The sequence below is a fragment of the Oncorhynchus kisutch genome, linkage group LG30, assembly GCF_002021735.2.
Source record: "Oncorhynchus kisutch isolate 150728-3 linkage group LG30, Okis_V2, whole genome shotgun sequence".
Taxonomy (NCBI): domain Eukaryota; kingdom Metazoa; phylum Chordata; class Actinopteri; order Salmoniformes; family Salmonidae; genus Oncorhynchus; species Oncorhynchus kisutch.
Genome location: NC_034203.2, coordinates 34,907,225 through 34,932,653, shown reverse-complemented (window position 1 = coordinate 34,932,653; position 25,429 = coordinate 34,907,225). Strand labels below are relative to the sequence as shown.

General features: G+C 48.4%; 1 protein-coding gene across 5 annotated transcripts in view; it reads right to left on the bottom strand.

Moving 5' to 3' along the window:
• LOC109874757 (receptor-type tyrosine-protein phosphatase S-like) overlaps positions 1-25,429 on the bottom strand; it is a 139,945-nt gene that overhangs the window by 53,935 nt on the left and 60,581 nt on the right. For 3 of the 5 annotated variants that reach the window (XM_031810926.1, XM_031810927.1, XM_031810929.1), the window contains exons 7-12: positions 9,597-9,707; positions 8,554-8,565; positions 3,966-3,980; positions 2,423-2,692; positions 1,846-2,225; positions 489-690 (exon numbers count right to left, since the gene is read on the bottom strand). In XM_031810926.1, the coding sequence (XP_031666786.1) occupies positions 489-690; positions 1,846-2,225; positions 2,423-2,692; positions 3,966-3,980; positions 8,554-8,565; positions 9,597-9,707 (990 nt within the window). The remainder of the gene's footprint in view (positions 1-488; positions 691-1,845; positions 2,226-2,422; positions 2,693-3,965; positions 3,981-8,553; positions 8,566-9,596; positions 9,708-25,429) is intronic. The other 2 variants (XM_031810928.1, XM_031810930.1) reach the window with 2 other exon arrangements.

The following is a 25,429-nucleotide window of genomic DNA, read 5'->3' as shown; positions in this document are numbered from 1 at the left end:
AGACACATTAACCCACACACACACACACTAACCCACACACACACTAACCCACACACACACTAACCCACACACACACTAACCCACACACACACTAACCCACACACACACTAACCCACACACACACTAACCCACACACACACTAACCCACATACACACTAACCCACACACACACTAACCCACACACACTAACCCACAGACACACTAACCCACACAGACACCCACACAGACACACTAACCCACAGACACACTAACCCACACACACACACACACACCCACACTAACCCACACAGACAGACACACAGACACACACACACACAGACACATTAACCCACACACACACACACACACTAACTCACACACACACTAACCCACACACACACTAACCCACACACACACACACTAACCCACACACACACACACACTAACCCACACACACACACACTAACCCACACACACAGACACACACACAGACACACACACACACTGACCTCCGGGCAGCACTTTGACATGGACAGGATCTGAGAAGGGTCCGTCTCCCACAGATGTAAAGGCCAGGACTCTGACAGTGTATGTTTCAGAGGGTACCAGGCTCTGGATGGAGGTGATGGTGCTGTCCTGAACATTATGGATCTGCCACAGACTCATGGGCTGAGATGGGTCCATGGTGTAGTACACCCGGTAACCTTTCACCTGGAGGGAGCGACGGAGGAACAGAGGCAGGGGGGAGCCACAGAGAGAGACAGTTAGACGATGGAGAGAAACTCCTTTCTGCTGTTTTCTATAATTAGCCTTTCATTGTCTGGTCTCATAGAATTGTTTGAGCTTGGAAGCTATTATATATTGTGACATCAATGCCCAGAACAAATGATACTTGACCGGACCTATATGCCGTTGAGCTAGATAAAAATTGCATTCGCTTGGAGGTTGAACAATCATTACAGTTATCATTAAATAACTGAATGACCTTTGCCCCTTTCTTTACCTGAAGAGTAATCACTATAGTCCATGGTTAAAACTGTAATGTGTTTTATGATGCACTGCCCCATCTCCACATCTTGTTGTGATTACTGTTGTTTATGATGACTCCATTAGGACTGCCTGGCTACCCATCCACATTGCTCCGGCCAAACTGACGGTTCTTCTCTACGATGGTCGATAGAGCAGCAGATTTAAATTCAGGGTGAGTCGCCAGGCAACCATTATGCAGCGTATTATGTTTAGACTGCCCAGGGACAACAGTGGAAAATGGGATGTTTATCTAACTAACTCAGTTATTATTGCGCCTCAGTGTTGTCTCAGTCAGAGATTATTTATTATCCCTGTCTTGGCCATTTATTCTCTTCTGATAACATTCAAATTAATACATTCATACATTTAGAGATTAATAACATAATACATTATAAATAAACAAAGTAGGTCATCAGTAAATTATTATTAATAAATTATTAAAGAACCAGTGCAGTCAAAAAATGTACTTTCCTGTGTTTTATATATATTTCCACACTATGAGGTGGGAATAATATTGTGAACTTATTCAAATGATTATGTTTTGGCCTGCCTGGTGACATAACCAGGCGTTAAATTAGTTATTAGACCAATAAGAAAGAGAGTTCCAAACGTTTCTGCCAATAACAGCTAGTTTTAAGTTTTGTCCTCCCCACACCTAGACAGACGACAATCTCGCTTGAAAAATTGCTTTGTTAAGAAGCTATTTTTTTTCTCCATTTGAATTGAAATCAATCACAGTAAGGTACTTAATTGTTACCCAGAAGTTATTTCATATTGAGTTAAAAATGTTTTTGCACCTTTAACAAAACAACTGACAAAACAAAAATCAACACTGACCTGTCCATTGGGCTCCTCTGGTTCCTCCCAGCGGACCATGACAGTGTTCTTGGAGATGATCCTGGCCTGGACGTTCCTGGGGGGGCTAGCCGGGGCCTGCTCCCCTGTCCTGGCCTCCACCCGGGTGGACGAGGGTCCCTGGCCGATGCTGTTGACGGCTGACACCCTGATCTCATACTCCGTGTTGGGGTAGAGCCCTCCAATGCTGTACCTGGTGGTGGTGATACTGTCCACCGTCTCGTACTTGCTGTCTGGTGCCTTGGCCCAGTACTGGATGATGTAATAGGACACCGGGTCGGGGTTACCGGAGTCCCAGGTGATAGTGACGCTGGTGGCAGTCGTCTCCGTGACGATGGGGGTACCGGGAGGCTTGGGAAGAGCTATGAAGGGAGAAGGAGATATTTGTTCAACTGTCCTTAATGTCTTAAGGCAGACAGGGGGAGAAAAGTGAATCTTACTCTTGATGGGCATCTGCAAGATCATAGAGGGTCCTTACTCTCGAATACGGTGGTATTCAAAGTCGAGGAGAGGGAGAGACAGAGAGAGCACAATTAGAAAGAGAAAGGTTGTCCCTTACTCTTAACTGACACCTGTGCAGTGGCCTTTATAACCCCCAGACTGCTCATGGCCACACAGGTGTAGTTGGCCGACTCCCTGATTCCGTTGAGCTCCAGAACGTTCCGCCCCACCGGCATCTCGTCCACAGGTGTCAGGTCCTCAATACCCAGCATCCATTTGACGTAGGGCATGGGTGAACCCACCGCCACACAGGTGATGTTGATGCTGCCGTTGGGCATGATCTCATGGTTGGAGGGCAGGATGGAGAAACGGGGAGGCACACGACGCACTGGGAGAGGAGGAGATGGGGAAGACGGGGGGAGGATTGTAGAGAGGGGGATGAGGAGGGGGAGCCGGAGCGGCAGGGACAGAAAAGGGGGCGACAGAGGGGGGTAAGAAAGATACAGAAAGAGAGAGAACGAGAGAGAGCGAAAGAGAGAGAGAAAGTGGGGTAACAGAAAGGGTAGTATGAACTTCACTGCTTTTACAGAGGTTTTACAAAAATATATTTCACGTTTAGTCTAAACTACATTGGTAGTTTTGAAAATATTAGCGAATGATAGCAGTTGAAATACACAGATCCCATGTTGAGAGACTGCTTTCTCAAGCTACATTTCACCCTGCACATGAAACCTATTGTACGTTTCTCATGTTTTAGCCAGTGTGCAACAACCCATTGCATATTTTACAAGGACATCATTTGGTATTGTAGAATCATCACTGTAGATGCCCAGACTATACAGTTTCCTCTTCCCTATTTAAAACAACATCTACAATACAAATAGTGGCGCTCTGGGCTGCACAAAATACCATAGGATTTTTTCCTGAGGAACTAAAATGAGCTTAAATAAAACCAATGTGAAGATGTAAATTACAGCTGAACTACCGTTGCAGCGAAGCTCAAGGCTACTGACTTGAAAACGAGAAACTTCACCAGAAACTTGAGTGAGAAACTATAATGAGAAACTTCAATGAGATTTCTGTGCCTCTGGGGTGAGTTCTCCACTGCAGATGAGGGCCCTTTAGATACATGGCGCTGGCAGAGCCAATTGATAGAACCAGCTATTAGTCAGACAACTTGCACAGAGTGCTTCTGTTAACTGTACCTGTGCTGAATCTACTAGCTAGCTGTCAGATCTATTTGATATAATGGCACGTAGAGGCAAAGATGCATGGATGCATAGAGACAGAGCTCACGGGTCACTTGCATGCCTAGAAGACTTGTAGAAAAAAACTATAATCATGAAGAGACAGAGGGAGAAGACAGATAGAGAGAGAAAGAGAGTATTGTCTGGTTCCTCTTCCAGTCAATGTGGCAACTCACGGCCTCATTGTACAACCAGAATAGCAGATGAACGCAGCAATGTTGAAAATAAATAAAAGCGATGTAAATAAGGTTATGGGGGATATAAATAGGTGTCGTTGCAATTACAATGTTCACATTGAACACTTGAAATAAGGAAACATCAAGACATACATCATGAGTCATGACAGAGAGAGATAATCCAAAGAGAGAGAAAGGGGTAGTATGCACATGTTTTTAGTAATTTAAAATGATGTACATTTGTCTGTTGATCCTACACACCAGGGTACAGATGGAGTGCAGAATGCAGAAGAGAGAGAAAGAAGGAGGGGATATTAGAAGAGAGCGATGGGGGCAGAGAGGATAAGAGGTAAGGGAGATAAGAAGAAAGGGGGAAAGGGCAGAAGGGGAAAGAAAGGAGGGATGGGAAAGAGAAAACACATGGCGCTCTTGAAACTGCTGTTAGGTTCTCCAAAATCAGACTTTGATTGGTGGATGTCGTAGGAACTGAATATTTGGTACCCCAAGGCTGCAAAACAGAGGACTGAAGTGACAGACAGAGACAGAGACAGAGACAGACAGACAGACAGACAGGAGTGGATGCAAGGGGAGGAAGGGCAGACAGACAGACACAGTCAGTAGAAATATTGGCTAACGTCAAGATTCGAAACAGTATCTGAATCAGGGGTTTGAATCATGTTTTGAGTCACAATACAGGAATCTCCACTCAGTCAGTGGGAGTAAATCAGGGGGAAAGAGTTTTCATAGAATCACTGGCCTCAGTCTTCCCCCAAATGATTGTCAGCTGATGCATTTAATTTAAAAGAACCATGCTCAGATTCATTAATAAACTTCACCTAGCATTGAAATATCTTCTCTAGGTTCAATGGATTTCACTGTATTCCTAGTCTTCCTCAGATAGCACGCAAACAAACCATTCACCAAAACCAAATAAGAATGAACAATTTGGCAGTGATTCAATAGCTCGGTGGACATGATCCCATTCAACATAACAGTGCCATACATTTGGAGTGGCCCTAGAATTCCAACAGATCCCCAGAATTGGACACTAAAGTTCAAGACCAAAAAATAGACATTTAATTAACAGACAAAATCAAATGTAACTGTTATAAGAGACATCAAATCAAAAGGCAGGCAGATTCTCTCCAAAGCATGCAAGAGCCAGACAGAGACAAACAGAAACAGAGTGACCAGGTTAAAACCATGCAGCAGACAAGAGCACCTACTGTACGCAGTACCATACAATTCAGCTTGATATTTTATTTAAGAAAATACTCAACTCTTAAAGTGTGTGCATAACGTGTGGTATACATATCTAACGACTGGAAGTTCCCTCAAGGTATGGAGACTTGTTAAAGCTGAAGAAGAGAATGTGGACATTTCTGTCAAGGAAAGTAGGGTACATCCAGCTCAGCAGCAGGACAGCACAATATTGAAGTGCTGAACAAAGATAAGGCCGAGAATGAACGGTCAGGCAGTGACAACCTATTTACTATCAGACATATAACTCAGCAAAAACATAAATGTCCTCTCAATGTCAACATTTTCAGCAAACTTAACATGTGCAAATATTTGTATGAACATAACAATATTCAACAACTGAGACATAAACTGAACAAGTTCCACAGACATGTGACTAACAGAAATGGAATAATGTGTCCCTGAACAAAGGGGGGGGTCAGAATCAAAAGTAACAGTCAGTATCTGTTGTGGCCACCACCTGCATTAAGTTCTGCAGTGCATCTCCTCCTCATGGACTGCACCAGATTTGCCAGTTCTTGCTGTGAGATGTTACCCCCCTCTTCCACCAAGTCACCTGCAAGTTCCCGGACATTTCTGGGGGGAATGGCCCTAGCCCTCACCCTCCAATCCAACAGGTCCCAGACGTGTTCAAGGGGATTGAGATCCGAGCTCTACGTTGGCCATGGCAGAATCCTGTCTTGCAGGAAATCACACACAGAACAAGCAGTATGGCTGGTGGCATTGTCATGCTGGAGGGTCATGTCAAGATGAGCCTGTAGGAAGGGTACCACATGAGGGAGGAGGATGTCTTCCCTGTAACACACAGCATTGAGATTGCCTGCAATGACAACAAGCTCAGTCCGATGATGCTGTGACACACCTCCCCAGACCATGATGGACCCTCCAAATCGATCCCACTCCAGAGTACAGGCCTTGGTGTAATTCTCATTCCTTCGACAATAAAAGTGAATCCGACCATCACTCCTGGTGAGACAAAACCGCGACTCGTCAGTGAAGAGCACTTTTTGCCAGTCCTGTCTGGTCAATCAACGGTGGGTTTGTGCACATAGGCGATGTTGTTGCCGGTGATGTCGGGTGAGGGCCTTACAACAGGCCTACAAGCCCTCAGTCCAGCCTCTCTCAGCCTATTGCGGACAGTTTGAGCACTGATGGAGGGATTGGGCATTCCTGGTGTAACTTGGGCAGTTGTTGTTGCCATCCCGTACCTGTCCCGCAGGTGTGATATTAGGATGTACCGATCGTGTGCAGGTGTTGTTACATGTGGTCTGCCACTGCGAGGACGATCAGAAGTCCAGACGATCAGAAGTCCGTCCTGTCTCCCTGTAGCACTGTCTTAGGCGACTCACAGTACGGACATTGCAATTTATTGCCCTGGCCACATCTGCAGTCCTCATGCCTCATTGCTGCATGCCTAAGGAAAGTTCACGCAGATGAGCAGGGACCCTGGGCATCTTTCTCTTGGTGTTTTTCAGAGTCAGTAGAAAGGCCTCTTTAGTGTCCTAAGTTTTAATAACTGTGACCTTAACTGCCTACCGTCTGTAAGCTGATAGTGTCTTAAGGACCGTTCCACAGGTGCATGTTCATTAAAGAATTAATTTATGGTTCATTGAACAAGCATGGGAAACCGTGTTTAAACCCTTTACAATGAAGATCTGTGAAGTTATTTGGATTTTTTCGAATCATCTTTGAAAGACAGGGTGCTGAAAAAGAGACATTTATTTTTTTGCTGAGTTCATGTGAGTTCAGTATCAATAAAACAAGGTAGTATTAATATCATGGAACATATAAAGGATATTTCTAGAGCCCTTCTCAAGAAAGATCTCTGGCCAGAATGTTGATTGAATAGCATCTCTTATGGTTTTGCTTACTGGTTTTGCTTGTTAATTAAGTAGCCTACTATAGACTGTATAGGCCAAGGGGTACAATTGTAATGTCATGATTTATTCTGCTCCAGTATCAATAACAGGATTGTTTACAGGGTAGAGTTGATGAGGATGCTAGACCATAGTAGATTGGGATTGAAAGCTGCCTGGGATACCGTTGCATTTCATTAAAGAGCACAGCCACAGCACACTAAAGCCCTGTTGGCATTTACACAGGTTAATCCTGCCTGATCTAATAAAGAAGTGGAGAGATGTTTAATTAATATGTGTGTTCAATAAATATACATCAATATTGAGGAGGATACATTGTTCATTTCAACTGCCAGTCAATAGAGGACGTTATATAGTTCATAACCACAGCAACCGCTACTTAGCAGCTGAATAACCAATTCCATAGGATCTCTGTGTGAACAATAACATACTAATATAATGTAGTATAACCATAGAATTCCATAGGATCTCTGTGTGAACAATAACATACTAATATAATGTGTGTATAAGGTAGTAGTTTTATAAGGTAGTAGTTTTGGAATTGTTAGGTTAGATTACTCGTTGGTTATTAGTGCATTGTCGGAACTAGAAGCACAAGCATTTCGCTACACTCGCATTAACATCTGCTAACCATGTGTATGTGACAAATACATGTGATTTGATTTGATTTAATGTAGTATAACCATAGAATCCCATAGGATCTCTGTGTGAATAACAGTATACTGTGGACGGACACAATCCACTGAAATAACTTGTTTTGTGCAAATAAATATGAATGTACATTTTGTTCATCTCACTATAAATACAGATAATGTACATAAAGAAAGAAAGCAGAACAATATTCCGTGTGCTTTTGGTCTCTGAGTGTAAGTGTATGTTGAGCCAGCAGAACTAACTTAGTCTTTGCTCACCAAACAAGTGTGTAAATAATTATAAGCTACTTTTAAATGCCACTTGAATAAAGCCTTATTTGAATGCTTTATTTTCCCTGAGGGGATATGAGGACCACTCAGTATACAAGTACCAAGCTGGCTACACAGAGTATGTACGCAAACAAACAGCAGCAGACCAATACAACACACAGAGACCACACACAATACCAAAACACATTGGCAACGCGACACACAACATGCCACAAGTGCAGAAGAATGACAGTTACATAACACAAACCCACAAAGACAGAACAATAAATACAAGACAACAGAAATCAAAAAAAAAATAGACGCACACAGAGCACATGCACGCACATACACATACACACACACACACACACACATTTGGAGCCGTGCCATACAAAGTTAGTCTGGGTACAGGCATGCAAGCGTCGCCTCCGCTCTCCATCCATGCATAGATAGCCTTCTTTTCATTTCCAATTCCTGGGTCTCCATGACAACAAGAATGTTCCATGCAGAGAACGTCGCGCTCGGATGAAAGCAATATCAAAGGTCTACAAACAAGGCCACACAATGCAATCAATGCAAATGCCTGCGTAGGCAGCTAGCCTCATTACAGCTTAGTGAAACGCCTTCAATCAAAGAAGTGTGTTTATCAAATTAAAACCAATTTGACATGAGGGTTATTCATATGTCTTTTCTAGACTGTTTAAGACTGATGTATCTCTCCTAACTTCAGGTGTAAATGTGTTATAAAAAGGAAGGAGTACCGAAAGAAAATAAAGAACACACCAACCTTCTCGTTGCTCTGGGGGATGTACGGGGGTTGATGCAGAACACAATGACGTGATGGGGAGAGAGAGAACGGGGAAACAGAGAGTAAAAACGTCCAGCTCAAAGCCTCACACACACCGCATACACACAGTCACACAAATGTACACACGCACATTCACACTGTTCTTCACAGAACCACAGAACCCACTTCAAATGTAGGATCAGGAACTTCAAATTCAGGGGCTTAAGAGCTTAGAAATTTGAGTCTAGAACCCTTAATTCCAGTCTCCCTTACCCCAGTCGAGAACCTAGAACAGGAACCTGGAGAACCTGGAGGGCCGTTTGAGACCCCTGGAGGGCCACACTGGCTGTTGGTTTGCATTATGTTTTTTTTGTGTCTCAGTTAGACTTGAGAAACCAAATGTATTCCCTAGCCAATCACTGTATTAAAGTGGAACTGACTGCATTTTAGGACCATGAAATCTGTTCATATACACCCAGAGGAAGATGACACCCTTAAAAAATATATATATTTACATTTTCTGACAAGCGAGCACTTAGATATGGTCATTTTCACTTTATTATAAATTCTTAGAACGTTTAGGAATTGTGTGTATTAATCATGCATTGAACTGCCTCCATCTGTTCTGCGAACAATGCCTTAGTGAACGTCATGGAATGTTGAGTCACATAGAACCTATTTTTAAAACCTCTTATAAAGTTGGTTTCGTAGCATAAACTGGGAATTGTCTGTTTGTTTCATATCTGCAAAGTAGTTAAAACACTGTCAGTTCCACTTTAAAGTGCAAGAGAAAAACAAACTCTCAGTGTGGCCCTCAATTTAGAAAAATATGAAGAGGGAGAGGACAATTGTGATGTCATACTGTAGCAAAGACCCTGGAACTGCACATTGGCCCCAGTGCAGTATGACATCACTGGCTTATTCCTTTTTGTCTAATTCCATTCAGTGGCAGTTATTACAAAAAACCTTGTGTGACAGGTGTGTGTGTTATAATGCACGTGTGTGTTTGTGTGTGTGTTCTTATACCCATGGTAAGTTCCTACCTCGTACATACAGGTTGGCCTGGGAAGAGTAACGCACTCCCTGAGAGTTAGTGGCCACACACTCATACTTTCCCTGGTCTAACTCCTCACTGTTCTCTATCTGGAGGGCACCTGAGAGACAGAGAAAGAGAGAGATGGGGGGAAATGGATATGCGAGAGAGAGCGAGAGAGGAGGGAGAGAGAGAGAGAGAGAGAGTGAGTGAGAGAGAGGGGGAGAGAGAGAGAGGGGGGAGAGAGGGGGGAGAGAGAGTGAGAGAGTGAGAGAGAGAGTGAGTGAGAGGGGAAAGAGAGAGAGTGGGGGGAGAGAGAGAGAGAGAGAGAGAGAGAGTGAGCGAGAGAGGGGGGGAGAGGAGAGAGAGGTGAGAGAGAGAGAGAGAGAGAGGTGAGAGAGAGAGAGAGATTGAGAGTGAGAGAGAGAGAGAGAGAGGGGAGAGAGAGAGAGAGTGAGAGAGAGAGTGAGAGAGGGGAGAGAGAGAGAGAGAGTGAGAGAGAGGGGGAGAGAGAGAGAGAGAGAGAGAGAGAGAGAGAGAGAGAGAGAGAGAGAGAGAGAGAGGAGAGAGAGGGGGAGAGAGAGAGGGGGGAGAGAGAGAGAGAGGGGGAGAGAGAGAGAGTGAGAGCGAGAATAAAAAGAGGCATTGCATGGGTTAATTAATGATACATTCATAAATCAAATCTATATTTACTCATCATTAAACTGATTAAAAACCATGAAAACAGATAGAGAGAGATTTTCCATTACTGGTTCCTTTCTGCCATGAAAAATCTATGTTCCCCACAGCCAGCTTAATGGGATATATCTAGCTACACACATTAGGAGTCCCTGGAGCATATAGCTAGCTACACACACAATATGAATTCCTGGAGCATATAGCTAGCTACACACAATAGGAGTCCCTGGAGCATATAGCTAGCTACACACAATATGAATTCCTGGAGCATATTGCTAGCTACACACATTAGGAGTCCCTGGAGCATATAGCTAGCTACACACAATATGAATTCCTGGAGCATATAGCTAGCTACACACAATAGGAGTCCCTGGAGCATATAGCTAGCTACACACAATATGAATTCCTGGAGCATATAGCTAGCTACACACATTAGGAGTCCCTGGAGCATATAGCTAGCTACACACAATATGAATTCCTGGAGCATATAGCTAGCAACACACAATAGGAGTCCCTGGAGCATATGTGACCGACCAGCTCAATTTGGTCTTATGTAGCAAAATTTGAAATTTAATTTTTTTAAAATATTGGATAAAAGTAGAGACTCAGTGCTAGAAAATGGTAAATCATACACTACAGTTGAAGAACAATGGGAAAGTAATTCTGCTTTGGAAGTTGATAAACTTGTAACAGCACTTTTGAGAAAATGGCCCTTAATGTTTTGCTACACCTACTGGAGAGCTCTTCTTTGCCTACACCCATTCAGTACTATTCACACCCTCTTAAGCCTTAGCCCCACCCATCTCTTTAAGGATTCATATGAGGCCATGTCCTAAACAGAGTGAGTAGTGCACTAAACAACCAAAGAGGCTGGTTAATACTACGTCTATCTACATATCTATAGACAGTTGTCATCGTGACATTGAGAACATTCTATTGTCATCCAACATCAAACTTGTCATTGTCATTATGAAAAAGTATTTACACAAAAACAACAGGCTGCATGACATCCGCAACCTGCTTGTCCAAAATAGCAAAACTGGTGTATTTTAACACTAATAAACGCATCCGTTTAAAAAACTATTTAGTGTATGTCAATCTAGCAAACCAGGCAACTAAAAGCAACTTTCTAAACAATGTGTTGGCTCATTTCTAGCTTGTTAGCTAGCTAGTTAACATTAAGTTAGCTTACTAGCTAGTTCAAATAATGACCATATCATATAGCTGACAATGTCTTAACTTTAGCTAATTTTGTATGAATTATTACAGGAAAATAAACTCACAACAAGATCATTATTTAAAGTTAATGGTGAGTTAATCACAGAAAATAGCTTACGGTTGTGAGTGACAAGATAAAAGCAGGGCATTCTACCAGAATTTTTTTTAACTTGGACACTGTCTCGTTGGCCTAACGCTATATCCTAATTTGACTTTGGTGCAGGTCATGTTGTTCTTCACATTACCGCCTCTGGTAAACACACACTATATCAAATAAAATCTGTTCATTTGTAACATGCACAGGATAGAGAAAGTGTAAACAGTACAGTGAAATGGTTACTTGCATAGTGGATTATTTTGTTTAGACATGGAGCTAGCTAAACAATGAACCATAATCCCAACTCATAACGTTACTACCCTGCATGAATCTGGAAATAGCTAACGCTATCCAATTAGGTTCTATGTTAGCTAGCTAGCTAACAGTGGGCTATAACTTGCAATGCAAATGGTTCTGAGATACAAATTATATTACTACACAGATCATACACATAACGTTAGCTAGTAAGCCAGCCAGCTAACGTTAGCTAGCTAGCTAACTCTACATTTTAACTTGCAATGAAAACAACTTTCTGACAAAATTAGAAACATATAATATCTGAAAATGTAGCTAGCTAGACTCTCTTACCCGTATACATGGGTGAATGCTTCTCCTTCTCTGTCACTGATGCCATGGTTGCCCTTAGTTTGAAGATGTAATCTGGAGACAGGTGTTTTATACAACAGTGTGTTCTCTTTTCGACTCCCTCCGCATATTTGCAATCAAATGCCAGAATTTTCTCCATCTCCACAGCTATCATAATCTGCTTCCACTGGACATTCCACTGATTTCAAATCTCGGTCCTCCAGAAAGTGGAGAGCATTAGCAACACTTTTGCAGTTCTTCATGATATCTTTAAAAAAAGTTGCATTAGAAAGGATTACCTACACATACTGAGCAGCTCATGTTATAGACAGAAGCGTGCTACGTGGCAGACTAATCCAAACTCATCTCTCGGAATGTCCAGACCAACCATTATCTCAGCCAATCGGGAAGGTTCCTGCCTTTTTCTGTGTCTAAACCAACTAGGCTTGTATTTGAACAACTGTACAGTATATGCCATCTGTATATATACAGATGGCATACACGTTTGTTATTAAGGCACATGAAAGTTCACATGTTCCAGAAGGTAATTCTGCCCAAAAATGCATGATAAAAAATGAATGTTTACATTCAAATGCCTCTCCTGTGAAGTAGTGACGCGCGACATACGCCCAGTTTCCTGAAACGAGTCCCTTATAGCTAGCAACACACAATAGGAGTCCCTGGAGCATATAGCTAGCTACACACAATAGGAGTCCCTGGAGCACATAGCTAGCGACACACAATAGGAGTCCCTGGAGCATATAGCTAGCTACACACAACAGGAGTCCCTGGAGCATATAGCTAGCTACACACAATAGGAGTCCCTGGAGCATAGAGCTAGCTACACACAACAGGAGTCCCTGGAGCATATAGCTAGCTACACACAACAGGAGTCCCTGGAGCATATAGCTAGCTACACACAACAGGAGTCCCTGGAGCATATAGCTAGCTACACACAACAGGAGTCCCTGGAGCATATAGCTAGCTACACACAATAGGAGTCCCTGGAGAATATAACTTGAAATCCCCTCTCCATCTCTCTTTCTCTGCACACTTCACTGAAGTGTTTAGCAACATTGTACATTATTATCCCAGTCTCCTAAAGCATGTTATTATCATGGCACATTGTTATTATTCTTTCAGTCATTTTCACCTTGAGCATATTCTGCTGAAAGCCCTTCACAACGTTTACAAGGCCCTTATAACAAACTGGGTGATTTTGAAATGAGGTCAGGGGCAGAACCACACACAAGTGTTCCCCAAAAAAATATGCACCAAAAAAAATATGCACAACTGAATGCACACACACACACACACATATTTGCCAGCGGAGCTTGTTGGGGTAGGGGGGTATTTGCCAGCGGAGCTTGTTGGGGTAGGGGGGTATTTGCCAGCGGAGCTTGTTGGGGTAGGGGGGTATTTGCCAGCGGAGCTTGTTGGGGTAGGGGGGTATTTGCCAGCGGAGCTTGTTGGGGTAGGGGGGTATTTGCCAGTGGAGCTTGTTGGGGTAGGGGGGTATTTGCCAGCGGAGCTTGTTGGGGTAGGGGGGTATTTGCCAGAGGAGCTTGTTGGGGTAGGGGGGTATTTGCCAGCGGAGCTTGTTGGGGTAGGGGGGTATTTGCCAGCGGAGCTTGTTGGGGTAGGGGGGTATTTGCCAGCGGAGCCTGTTGGGGTAGGGGGGTATTTGCCAGCAGAGCTTGTTGGGGTAGGGGGGTATTTGCCAGCGGTGCTTGTTGGGGTAGGGGGGTATTTGCCAGCGGAGCTTGTTGGGGTAGGTTTTTTTTTGCCAGAGGAGCTTGTTGGGGTAGGGGGGTATTTGCCAGCGGAGCTTGTTGGGGTAGGGGGGTATTTGCCAGCGGAGCTTGTTGGGGTAGGGGGGTATTTGCCAGCGGAGCTTGTTGGGGTAGGGGGGTATTTGCCAGCGGCGCTTGTTGGGGTAGGGGGGTATTTGCCAGCGGAGCTTGTTGGGGTAGGGGGGTATTTGCCAGCAGAGCGTGTTGGGGTAAGGGGGTATTTGCCAGCGGTGCTTGTTGGGGTAGGGGGGTATTTGCCAGCGGAGCTTGTTGGGGTAGGGTTTTTTTTGCCAGAGGAGCTTGTTGGGGTAGGGGGGTATTTGCCAGCGGAGCTTGTTGGGGTAAGGGGGTATTTGCCAGCGGAGCTTGTTGGGGTAGGGGGGTATTTGCCAGCGGAGCTTGTTGGGGTAGGGGGGTATTTGCCAGCGGAGCTTGTTGGGGTAGGGGGTATTTGCCAGCGGAGCTTGTTGGGGTAGGGGGGTATTTGCCAGCGGAGCTTGTTGGGGTAGGGGGGTATTTGCCAGCGGAGCTTGTTGGGGTAGGGGGGTATTTGCCAGCGGAGCTTGTTGGGGTAAGGGGGTATTTGCCAGCGGAGCTTGTTGGGGTAGGGGGGTATTTGCCAGCAGAGCTTGTTGGGGTAGGGGGGTATTTGCCAGCGGAGCTTGTTGGGGTAGGGGGGTATTTGCCAGCGGAGCTTGTTGGGGTAGGGGGGTATTTGCCAGCGGAGCTTGTTGGGGTAGGGGGGTATTTGCCAGCGGAGCCTGTTGGGGTAGGGGGGTATTTGCCAGCAGAGCTTGTTGGGGTAGGGGGGTATTTGCCAGCGGTGCTTGTTGGGGTAGGGGGGTATTTGCCAGCGGAGCTTGTTGGGGTAGGTTTTTTTTTGCCAGAGGAGCTTGTTGGGGTAGGGGGGTATTTGCCAGCGGAGCTTGTTGGGGTAGGGGGGTATTTGCCAGAGGAGCTTGTTGGGTAGGGGGGTATTTGCCAGCGGAGCTTGTTGGGGTAGGGGGGTATTTGCCAGCGGAGCTTGTTGGGGTAGGGGGGTATTTGCCAGAGGAGCTTGTTGGGGTAGGGGGGTATTTGCCAGCGGAGCTTGTTGGGGTAGGGGGGTATTTGCCAGCGGAGCTTGTTGGGGTAGGGGGGTATTTGCCAGCGGAGCTTGTTGGGGTAGGGGGGTATTTGCCAGCGGAGCTTGTTGGGGTAGGGGGGTATTTGCCAGAGGAGCTTGTTGGGGTAGGGGGATATTTGCCAGCGGAGCTTGTTGGGGTAGGGGGGTATTTGCCAGCGGCGCTTGTTGGGGTAGGGGGGTATTTGCCAGCGGAGCTTGTTGGGGTAGGGGGGTATTTGCCAGCAGAGCGTGTTGGGGTAAGGGGGTATTTGCCAGCGGTGCTTGTTGGGGTAGGGGGGTATTTGCCAGCGGAGCTTGTTGGGGTAGGTTTTTTTTTGCCAGAGGAGCTTGTTGGGGTAGGGGGGTATTTGCCAGCGGAGCTTGTTGGGGTAAGGGGTATTTGCCAGCGGAGCTTGTTGGGGTAGGGGGGTATTTGCCAGCGGAGCTTGTTGGGGTAGGGGGGTATTTGCCAGCGGAGCTTGTTGGGGTAGGGGGTATTTGCCAGCGGAGCTTGTTGGGGTAGGGGGGTATTTGCCAGCGGAGCTTGTTGGGGTAGGGGGGTATTTGCCAGTGGAGTTTGTTGGGGTAGGGGGTATTTGCCAGCGGAGCTTGTTGGGGTAGGGGGCTATTTGCCAGAGGAGCTTGTTGGGGTAGGGGGGTATTTGCCAGCGGTGCTTGTTGGGGTAGGGGGGTATTTGCCAGTGGAGTTTGTTGGGGTAGGGGGGTATTTGCCAGCGGAGCTTGTTGGGGTAGGGGGCTATTTGCCAGAGGAGCTTGTTGGTGTAGGGGGGTATTTGCCAGCGGTGCTTGTTGGGGTAGGTTTTTTTTTGTCAGAGGAGCTTGTTGGGGTAGGGGGGTATTTGCCAGCGGAGCTTGTTGGGGTAGGGGGGTATTTGCCAGAGGAGCTTGTTGGGGTAGGGGGGTATTTGCCAGCGGAGCTTGTTGGGGTAGGGGGGTATTTGCCAGCGGAGCTTGTTGGGGTAGGGGGTATTTGCCAGAGGAGCTTGTTGGGGTAGGGGGGTATTTGCCAGCGGAGCTTGTTGGGGTAGGGGGGTATTTGCCAGCGGAGCTTGTTGGGGTAGGGGGTATTTGCCAGCGGAGCTTGTTGGGGTAGGGGGGTATTTGCCAGCGGAGCTTGTTGGGGTAGGGGGGTATTTGCCAGCGGAGCTTGTTGGGGTAGGGGGGTATTTGCCAGCGGAGCTTGTTGGGGTAGGGGGGTATTTGCCAGAGGAGCTTGTTGGGGTAGGGGGATATTTGCCAGCGGAGCTTGTTGGGGTAGGGGGGTATTTGCCAGCGGCGCTTGTTGGGGTAGGGGGGTATTTGCCAGCGGAGCTTGTTGGGGTAGGGGGGTATTTGCCAGCAGAGCGTGTTGGGTAGGGGGGTATTGCCAGCGGTGCTTGTTGGGTTAGGGGGGTATTTGCCAGCGGAGCTTGTTGGGGTAGGGGGGTATTTGCCAGCAGAGCTTGTTGGGGTAGGGGGGTATTTGCCAGCGGAGCTTGTTGGGGTAGGGGGGTATTTGCCAGCGGAGCTTGTTGGGGTAGGGGGGTATTTGCCAGCGGAGCTTGTTGGGGTAGGGGGTATTTGCCAGAGGAGTTTGTTGGGTAGGGGGGTATTTGCCAGCGGAGCTTGTTGGGGTAGGGGGGTATTTGCCAGCGGAGCTTGTTGGGGTAGGGGGGTATTTGCCAGAGGAGCTTGTTGGGGTAGGGGGGTATTTGCCAGCGGAGCTTGTTGGGGTAGGGGGGTATTTGCCAGCGGAGCTTGTTGGGGTAGGGGGGTATTTGCCAGCGGAGCCTGTTGGGGTAGGGGGTATTTGCCAGCAGAGCTTGTTGGGGTAGGGGGGTATTTGCCAGCGGTGCTTGTTGGGGTAGGGGGGTATTTGCCAGCGGAGCTTGTTGGGGTAGTTTTTTTTTTTTGCCAGAGGAGCTTGTTGGGGGGGTATTTGCCAGCGGAGCTTGTTGGGGTAGGGGGTATTTGCCAGCGGAGCTTGTTGGGGTAGGGGGGTATTTGCCAGCGGAGCTTGTTGGGGTAGGGGGGTATTTGCCAGAGGAGCTTGTTGGGGTAGGGGGATATTTGCCAGCGGAGCTTGTTGGGGTAGGGGGGTATTTGCCAGCGGCGCTTGTTGGGGTAGGGGGTATTTGCCAGCGGAGCTTGTTGGGGTAGGGGGGTATTTGCCAGCGGAGCTTGTTGGGGTAGGGGGGTATTTGCCAGCGGAGCCTGTTGGGGTAGGGGGGTATTTGCCAGCAGAGCTTGTTGGGGTAGGGGGGTATTTGCCAGCGGTGCTTGTTGGGGTAGGGGGGTATTTGCCAGCGGAGCTTGTTGGGGCAGTTTTTTTTTTTGCCAGAGGAGCTTGTTGGGGGGGTATTTGCCAGCGGAGCTTGTTGGGGTAGGGGGGTATTTGCCAGCGGAGCTTGTTGGGGTAGGGGGGTATTTGCCAGCGGAGCTTGTTGGGGTAGGGGGGTATTTGCCAGAGGAGCTTGTTGGGGTAGGGGGATATTTGCCAGCGGAGCTTGTTGGGGTAGGGGGGTATTTGCCAGCGGCGCTTGTTGGGGTAGGGGGGTATTTGCCAGCGGAGCTTGTTGGGTAGGGGGTATTTGCCAGCAGAGCGTGTTGGGGTAAGGGGTATTTGCCAGCGGTGCTTGTTGGGGTAGGGGGTATTTGCCAGCGGAGCTTGTTGGGGTAGGGTTTTTTTTGCCAGAGGAGCTTGTTGGGGTAGGGGGGTATTTGCCAGCGGAGCTTGTTGGGGTAAGGGGGTATTTGCCAGCGGAGCTTGTTGGGGTAGGGGGGTATTTGCCAGCGGAGCTTGTTGGGGTAGGGGGGTATTGCCAGCGGAGCTTGTTGGGGTAGGGGGTATTTGCCAGCGGAGCTTGTTGGGGTAGGGGGGTATTTGCCAGCGGAGCTTGTTGGGGTAGGGGGGTATTTGCCAGTGGAGTTTGTTGGGGTAGGGGGGTATTTGCCAGCGGAGCTTGTTGGGGTAGGGGGGTATTTGCCAGAGGAGCTTGTTGGGGTAGGGGGGTATTTGCCAGCGGAGCTTGTTGGGGTAGGGGGGTATTTGCCAGCGGAGCTTGTTGGGGTAGGGGGGTATTTGCCAGCGGAGCTTGTTGGGGTAGGGGGGTATTTGCCAGCAGAGCTTGTTGGTTGTAGGGGGGTATTTGCCAGCGGTGCTTGTTGGGGTAGGGGGGTATTTGCCAGCGGAGCTTGTTGGGGTAGGTTTTTTTTGTCAGAGGAGCTTGTTGGGGTAGGGGGGTATTTGCCAGCGGAGCTTGTTGGGGTAGGGGGGTATTTGCCAGAGGAGCTTGTTGGGGTAGGGGGGTATTTGCCAGCGGAGCTTGTTGGGGTAGGGGGTATTTGCCAGCGGAGCTTGTTGGGGTAGGGGGGTATTTGCCAGAGGAGCTTGTTGGGGTAGGGGGGTATTTGCCAGCGGAGCTTGTTGGGGTAGGGGGTATTTGCCAGCGGAGCTTGTTGGGGTAGGGGGGTATTTGCCAGCGGAGCTTGTTGGGGTAGGGGGGTATTTGCCAGCGGAGCTTGTTGTGGTAGGGGGGTATTTGCCAGCGGAGCTTGTTGGGGTAGGGGGGTATTTGCCAGCGGAGCTTGTTGGGGTAGGGGGGTATTTGCCAGAGGAGCTTGTTGGGGTAGGGGGATATTTGCCAGCGGAGCTTGTTGGGGTAGGGGGGTATTTGCCAGCGGCGCTTGTTGGGGTAGGGGGTATTTGCCAGCGGAGCTTGTTGGGGTAGGGGGGTATTTGCCAGCAGAGCGTGTTGGGGTAGGGGGGTATTTGCCAGCGGTGCTTGTTGGGTTAGGGGGGTATTTGCCAGCGGAGCTTGTTGGGGTAGGTTTTTTTTTGCCAGAGGAGCTTGTTGGGGTAGGGGGGTATTTGCCAGCGGAGCTTGTTGGGGTAAGGGGGTATTTGCCAGCGGAGCTTGTTGGGGTAGGGGGTATTTGCCAGCGGAGCTTGTTGGGGTAGGGGGGTATTTGCTAGCGGAGCTTGTTGGGGTAGGGGGTATTTGCCAGCGGAGCTTGTTGGGGTAGGGGGGTATTTGCCAGCGGAGCTTGTTGGGGTAGGGGGGTATTTGCCAGCGGAGCTTGTTGGGGTAGGGGGGTATTTGCCAGCGGAGCTTGTTGGGGTAGGGGGGTATTTGCCAGCGGAGCTTGTTGGGGTAGGGGGGTATTGCCAGCGGAGCTTGTTGGGGTAGGGGGGTATTTGCCAGCGGAGCTTGTTGGGGTAGGGGGGTATTTGCCAGCGGAGCTTGTTGGGGTAAGGGGGTATTGCCAGCGGAGCTTGTTGCTATGAACATTTCTAACGAATGTACCAGTCCTGTCTGGCGTAATTGGGAGCCTGCTATGTTTGCAAGTATTTTTGTCCCTTAGGAGTCTACAGACAAAGATACATACACTGAGTATAAAAAACATTAAGAACACCTGCACTTTCCATGACAAAAATACTGAGCAGGTGAATCCAGGTGAAAGCTATGATCATTTATTGATGTCACTTGTTAAATCCACTTCAATCAGTGTAGATGAAGGGGAGGAGAAAGGTTAAAGAATGATTTTTAAGCCTTGAGACAATTGAGACATGAATTGTGTGTGTGCTATTCAGAGGATGAATGATTGAAGTGCCCTTGAACAGGGTATGGTACTAGGTGCCAGGCGCACTGGTTTGTGTGAAGAACTGCAACACTGCTGGGTTTTTCCCGCTCAACAGTTTCCTGTGTGTGTCAAGAATGGTCCACTACCCACAGGACATGCAGCCAACTTGACACAACTGTGGGACGTATTGGAGTCAACACGGGCCAGCATCCATGTGGAACGCTTTTGACACTTTGCACAGTCCATGCCCCAACAAATTGAGTCTGTTCTGAAGGCAAAAGGGTGGGGGGTGCAACTCAATAGGTGTTCTTAATATGGTGTAGAGAGAAAAAGAGAGACTGAGCAGAGAAGGCGAGATCGATCCAGGCGCTGTATTTAATGAGAGACATGCCCAAACTAGACTGTAGTTTACGTAATGACAGTGGGCTGTCTGTGTGTTTATGTGTGTATGGTGTGTGTGTTAGAGACACAGACGGAGGGAGGGAGGGAGGGAGATTCATTCTCAGGAGTATGGTATCTGCTCCTGGACAATAACGTATCTACAGAGGTTGAAGTTACAGCAATACTCTGGGAGCTATGGGAAGTTGTCTTGTTAGGGTGCGTGTGTGTGTGTGTTTATTGAGTCATCTCTGTCTCCACTGCAGCTGACATCTCTTTGCTTATCTCTTCTGCAGACACATGAAAGGCATAAGAGGCAGAACCTCCCCGCCCCCCTCCCCTCTCTGTCTCTTTCCCTCGCTCTCCTTTCCCTGTGGAACAGTGCAGAGCTGGGCGCAAAACAAGAATAACTTATCTGTGCAACAAGCAAAGCACTGCTTTATAAGAGGATGGAAACAGAGAGAGAGAGAGAGAGAGGGAGAGGGGGAGAGGGGAGAGAGAGAGAGAGAGAGAGGGAGAGGGGGAAAGAGAGAGAGAGAGAGAGGGAGAGGGGGAAAGAGAGAGAGAGAGAGAGAGAGGGAGAGGGGGAAAGAGAGGAGAGAGAGAGAGAGAGGGAGAGGGGGAGAGAGAGAGAGCTAGAGAGAGAGAGGGAGAGGGGGAAGAGAGAGAGAGAGAGGGAGAGGGGGAAAGAGAGAGAGAGAGAGGGAGAGGGGGAAAGAGAGAGAGAGAGAGAGGGAGAGGGGGAGAGAGAGAGAGAGAGAGGGAGAGGGGAGAGAGAGAGAGTAGAGAGAGAGGAAGGAGGTAAAGGAGAGAGAGAGAGAGAGGGAGAGGGGGGAGAGAGAGAGAGAGAGAGAGAGAGAGGAGAGAGAGAGGAGAGGAAGGAGGTAAAGGAGAGAGAGAGAGGGAGAGGGGGAGCGAGAGTAGAGAGAGAGAGGAAGAGGGGAAAGAGAGAGTAGAGAGAGAGAGGAAGGAGGTAAAGGAGAGAGAGAGAGAGGAGGGTTAGAGCGAGAGAGGGTGATAGAGGAGGATAGAGAGAGGAGGGTAGAGAGAGGATGGGAGAGAGGAGGGTAGAGAGAGAGGAAGATAGGAGAGGGGTAAAGAGAGAGAGGGGGAGGGAGGAGGCTAGAGAGAGAGAGAGGGAGGGAAGGCAGTGGGTAGAGAGAGGGAGGTGAGAGAGAGAGCTAGAGAGAGGGGGGAGGGAGGAGGGTAGAGAGAGATGGAGGGAGAAGGGTATAAAGAGAGAGGGAGAAGAGAGAGAGAGGGTGGTATAGAGAGAGACAGGGGAGGGAGGAGGAAGGAAGGTAGAGAGAGGGAGAAGAGAGAGAGGGTGGTATAGAGAGAGACAGGGGGAGGGAGGATGAAGGAAGGTAGAGAGAGAGAGAGAGAGGAGAGAGAGAGAGAGAGAGAGAGAGGGAGGTATAGAGAGAGACAGGGGGAGGGAGGGGGAAGGAGCAGGCCCCAACACCTCAACAGTCTCTGTGACCCAGCAAGAAGCCCTCAGTGTCCCTATACCTACCTCACCTGCAGCAGACAGAGCCAAGGACATGCCTACAACACTTGCTATGCAACGTTTCCACAACACCCTCTCTCTAGTCGAAGCAGACGTCCTAGAACTCAGACAGAACAAGCTTCGAGAGGATGACTCAGAACATCTACTGCTAAATTAGAAAGCAGAATAGACAAACTGAGTCAGACAAATGATGACCTCAGAGACCATCTGAGCACAACAAGAGAGGAGCTAGTGCAGAGAGGTATATTGACACCCTCAACTAGACGCTAGTCATTATGTCCTCTGCATCTAGAGAACATGTCCACCAGCTTGGTACAACACAGGCAGAACCTGAGACCAACATAACCAGCATGGCCTCCACCACAGCCTGATGACACTGCACCCCCATCCCAGTCTGCTCCAGCCCAGGTCAACCTCCCAGCCTGCTCCAGCCCAGGTCAACCTCCCAGCCTCCCAGTCTGCTCCAGCCCAGGTCAACCTCCCAGCCTGCTCCAGCCCAGGTCAACCTCCCAGCCTCCCAGTCTGCTCCAGCCCAGGTCAACCTCCCAGCCTGCTCCAGCCCAGGTCAACCTCCCAGCCTCCCAGCCTGCTCCAGCCCAGGTCAACCTCCCAGCCTGCTCCAGCCCAGGTCAACCTCCCAGCCTCCCAGTCTGCTTCACCCAGACATTCACCCACAACTGCAATCCTTATCGATTCAAATGGGAAGTTCTTGGTCCAGGAAAGATGATTCCCTAGACACCAGGTGTATAAGTTCTGGTGTCCTACAACTGACTGTGCAATGCAGCTACTCAGTCAGACCAGGATTGACACCCCTGACAACATCATCATCCACACTGGAACAAATGACCTTCGTGCCAAAGGTGAAAATGTATCTGGGGCAGTGAGAACACTGTGGGCACAGGCTATGTTCCCAACAACCAACATAGTTGTGTTCAACCCCCTACCAAGAAAAGACTTCCCAGGGCAGTTAATCAACAAAATAAATCAACAGATGACTGCGGACTGTGCCTCACTGTTCAACGTCAGAATGTCTCACCATCCCACTCTGACATGCAAACACTTATACGACAATGTACACCTTGATCAGGTCAGTGTCAGAACATTTGCTAAGAACCTAAAGGATGCAACACTTGGCAGGGACCCACACACCCATCACCCCCCCCTCCCATTTCTGAAACAGTACCTCCATCATCCCCAGGAGAGTATTACATACACAGCATTACTAGACCTGGCCCATCACAACACAGCATTACTAGACCCGGCACATCACAACACAGAACTACTAGACCCGGAACATCACAACACAGAACTACTAGACCCGGCACATCACAGCACAGAACAACTAGACCCGGCACATCACAACACAGCATTACTAGACCCGGCACATCACAACACAGAACTACTAGGCCCGGCACATCACAACACAGAACTACTAGACCCGGCACATCACAACACAGAACTACTAGACCCGGCCCATCACAACACAGCATTACTAGACCCGGCACATCACAACACAGAACTACTAGACCCGGCACATCACAACACAGCACTACTAGACCCGGCACATCACAAAACAACACTACTAGACCCGGCACATCACAACACATAACTACTAGACCCGGCCCATCACAACACAGTATTACTAGACCCGGCACATCACAACACAGAACTACTAGGCCCGGCACATCACAACACAGAACTACTAGACCCGGCACATCACAACACAGAACTACTAGACCCGGCCCATCACAACACAGCATTACTAGACCCGGCACATCACAACACAGAACTACTAGACCCGGCACATCACAACACAGCACTACTAGACCCGGCACATCACAAAACAACACTACTAGACCCGGCACATCACAACACATAACTACTAGACCCGGCCCATCACAACACAGCATTACTAGACCCGGCACATCACAACACAGAACTACTAGACCCGGCACATCACAACACTATTAGACCCGGCACATCACAACACAGAACTACTAGACCCGGCACATCACAACACAGCATTACTAGACCCGGCACATCACAACACAGAACTACTAGACCCGGCACATCACAACACAACACTACTAGACCCGGCACATCACAACACAGCATTACTAGACCCGGCACATCACAACACAGAACTACTAGACCCGGCACATCACAACACAGCACTACTAGACCCGGCACATCACAACACAACACTACTAGACCCGGCACATCACAACACATAACTACTAGACCCGGCCCATCACAACACAGCATTAATAGACCCGGCACATCACAACACAGAACTACTAGACCCGGCACATCACAACACAACACTACTAGACCCGGCACATCACAACACAACACTACTAGACCCGGCACATCACAACACAGAACTACTAGACCCGGCCCATCACAACACAGCATTACTAGACCCGGCACATCACAACACAGAACTACTAGACCCGGCCCATCACAACACAGCATTACTAGACCAGGCCCATCACAACACAGCCCTACTAGACCCGGCACATCACAACACAGCACTACTAGACCCGGCACATCACAACACAGCATTACTAGACCCGGCACATCACAACACAGAACTACTAGACCCGGCACATCACAACACAACACTACTAGACCCGGCACATCACAACACAACACTACTAGACCCGGCACATCACAACACAGAACTACTAGACCCGGCCCATCACAACACAGCACTACTAGACCCGGCACATCACAACACAGCACTACTAGACCCGGCCCATCACAACACAGCATTACTAGACCCGGCCCATCACAACACATCATTACTAGACCCGGCCCATCACGACACAGAACTACTAGACCCGGCCCATCACAACACATCATTACTAGACCCGGCCCATCACGACACAGAACTACTAGACCCGGCACATCACAACACAGAACTACTAGACCCGGCACATCACAACACAACACTATTAGACCCAGTACATCACAACACAGAACTACTAGACCCGGCACATCACAACACAGCATTACTAGACCCGGCACATCACGACACAGAATTACTAGACCCGGAACATCACAACACAACACTACTAGACCCGGCACATCACAACACAGAACTACTAGACCCGGCACATCACAACACAGAACTACTAGACCCGGCCCATCACAACACAGCATTACTAGACCAGGCCCATCACAACACAGGACTACTAGACCCGGCCCATCACGACAAAGCACTACTAGACCCGGCACATCACAACACAGCATTACTAGACCCGGCACATCACGACACAGCACTACTAGACCCGGCACATCACAACACAACACTACTAGACCCGGCACATCACAACACATAACTACTAGACCCGGCCCATCACAACACAGCATTACTAGACCCGGCACATCACAACACAGAACTACTAGACCCGGCACATCACAACACTATTAGACCCGGCACATCACAACACAGAACTACTAGACCCGGCACATCACAACACAGCATTACTAGACCCGGCACATCACAACACAGCATTACTAGACCCGGCACATCACAACACAGAACTACTAGACCCGGCCCATCACAACACAGCATTACTAGACCAGGCCCATCACAACACAGCATTACTAGACCAGGCCCATCACAACACAGCACTACTAGACCCGGCACATCACAACACAGCACTACTAGACCCGGCACATCACAACACAGCACTACTAGACCCGGCCCATCACAACACAGCATTACTAGACCCGGCCCATCACAACACATCATTACTAGACCCGGCCCATCACAACACAGAACTACTAGACCCGGCACATCACAACACAACACTATTAGACCCGGTACATCACAACACAGAACTACTAGACCCGGCACATCACAACACAGCATTACTAGACCCGGCAC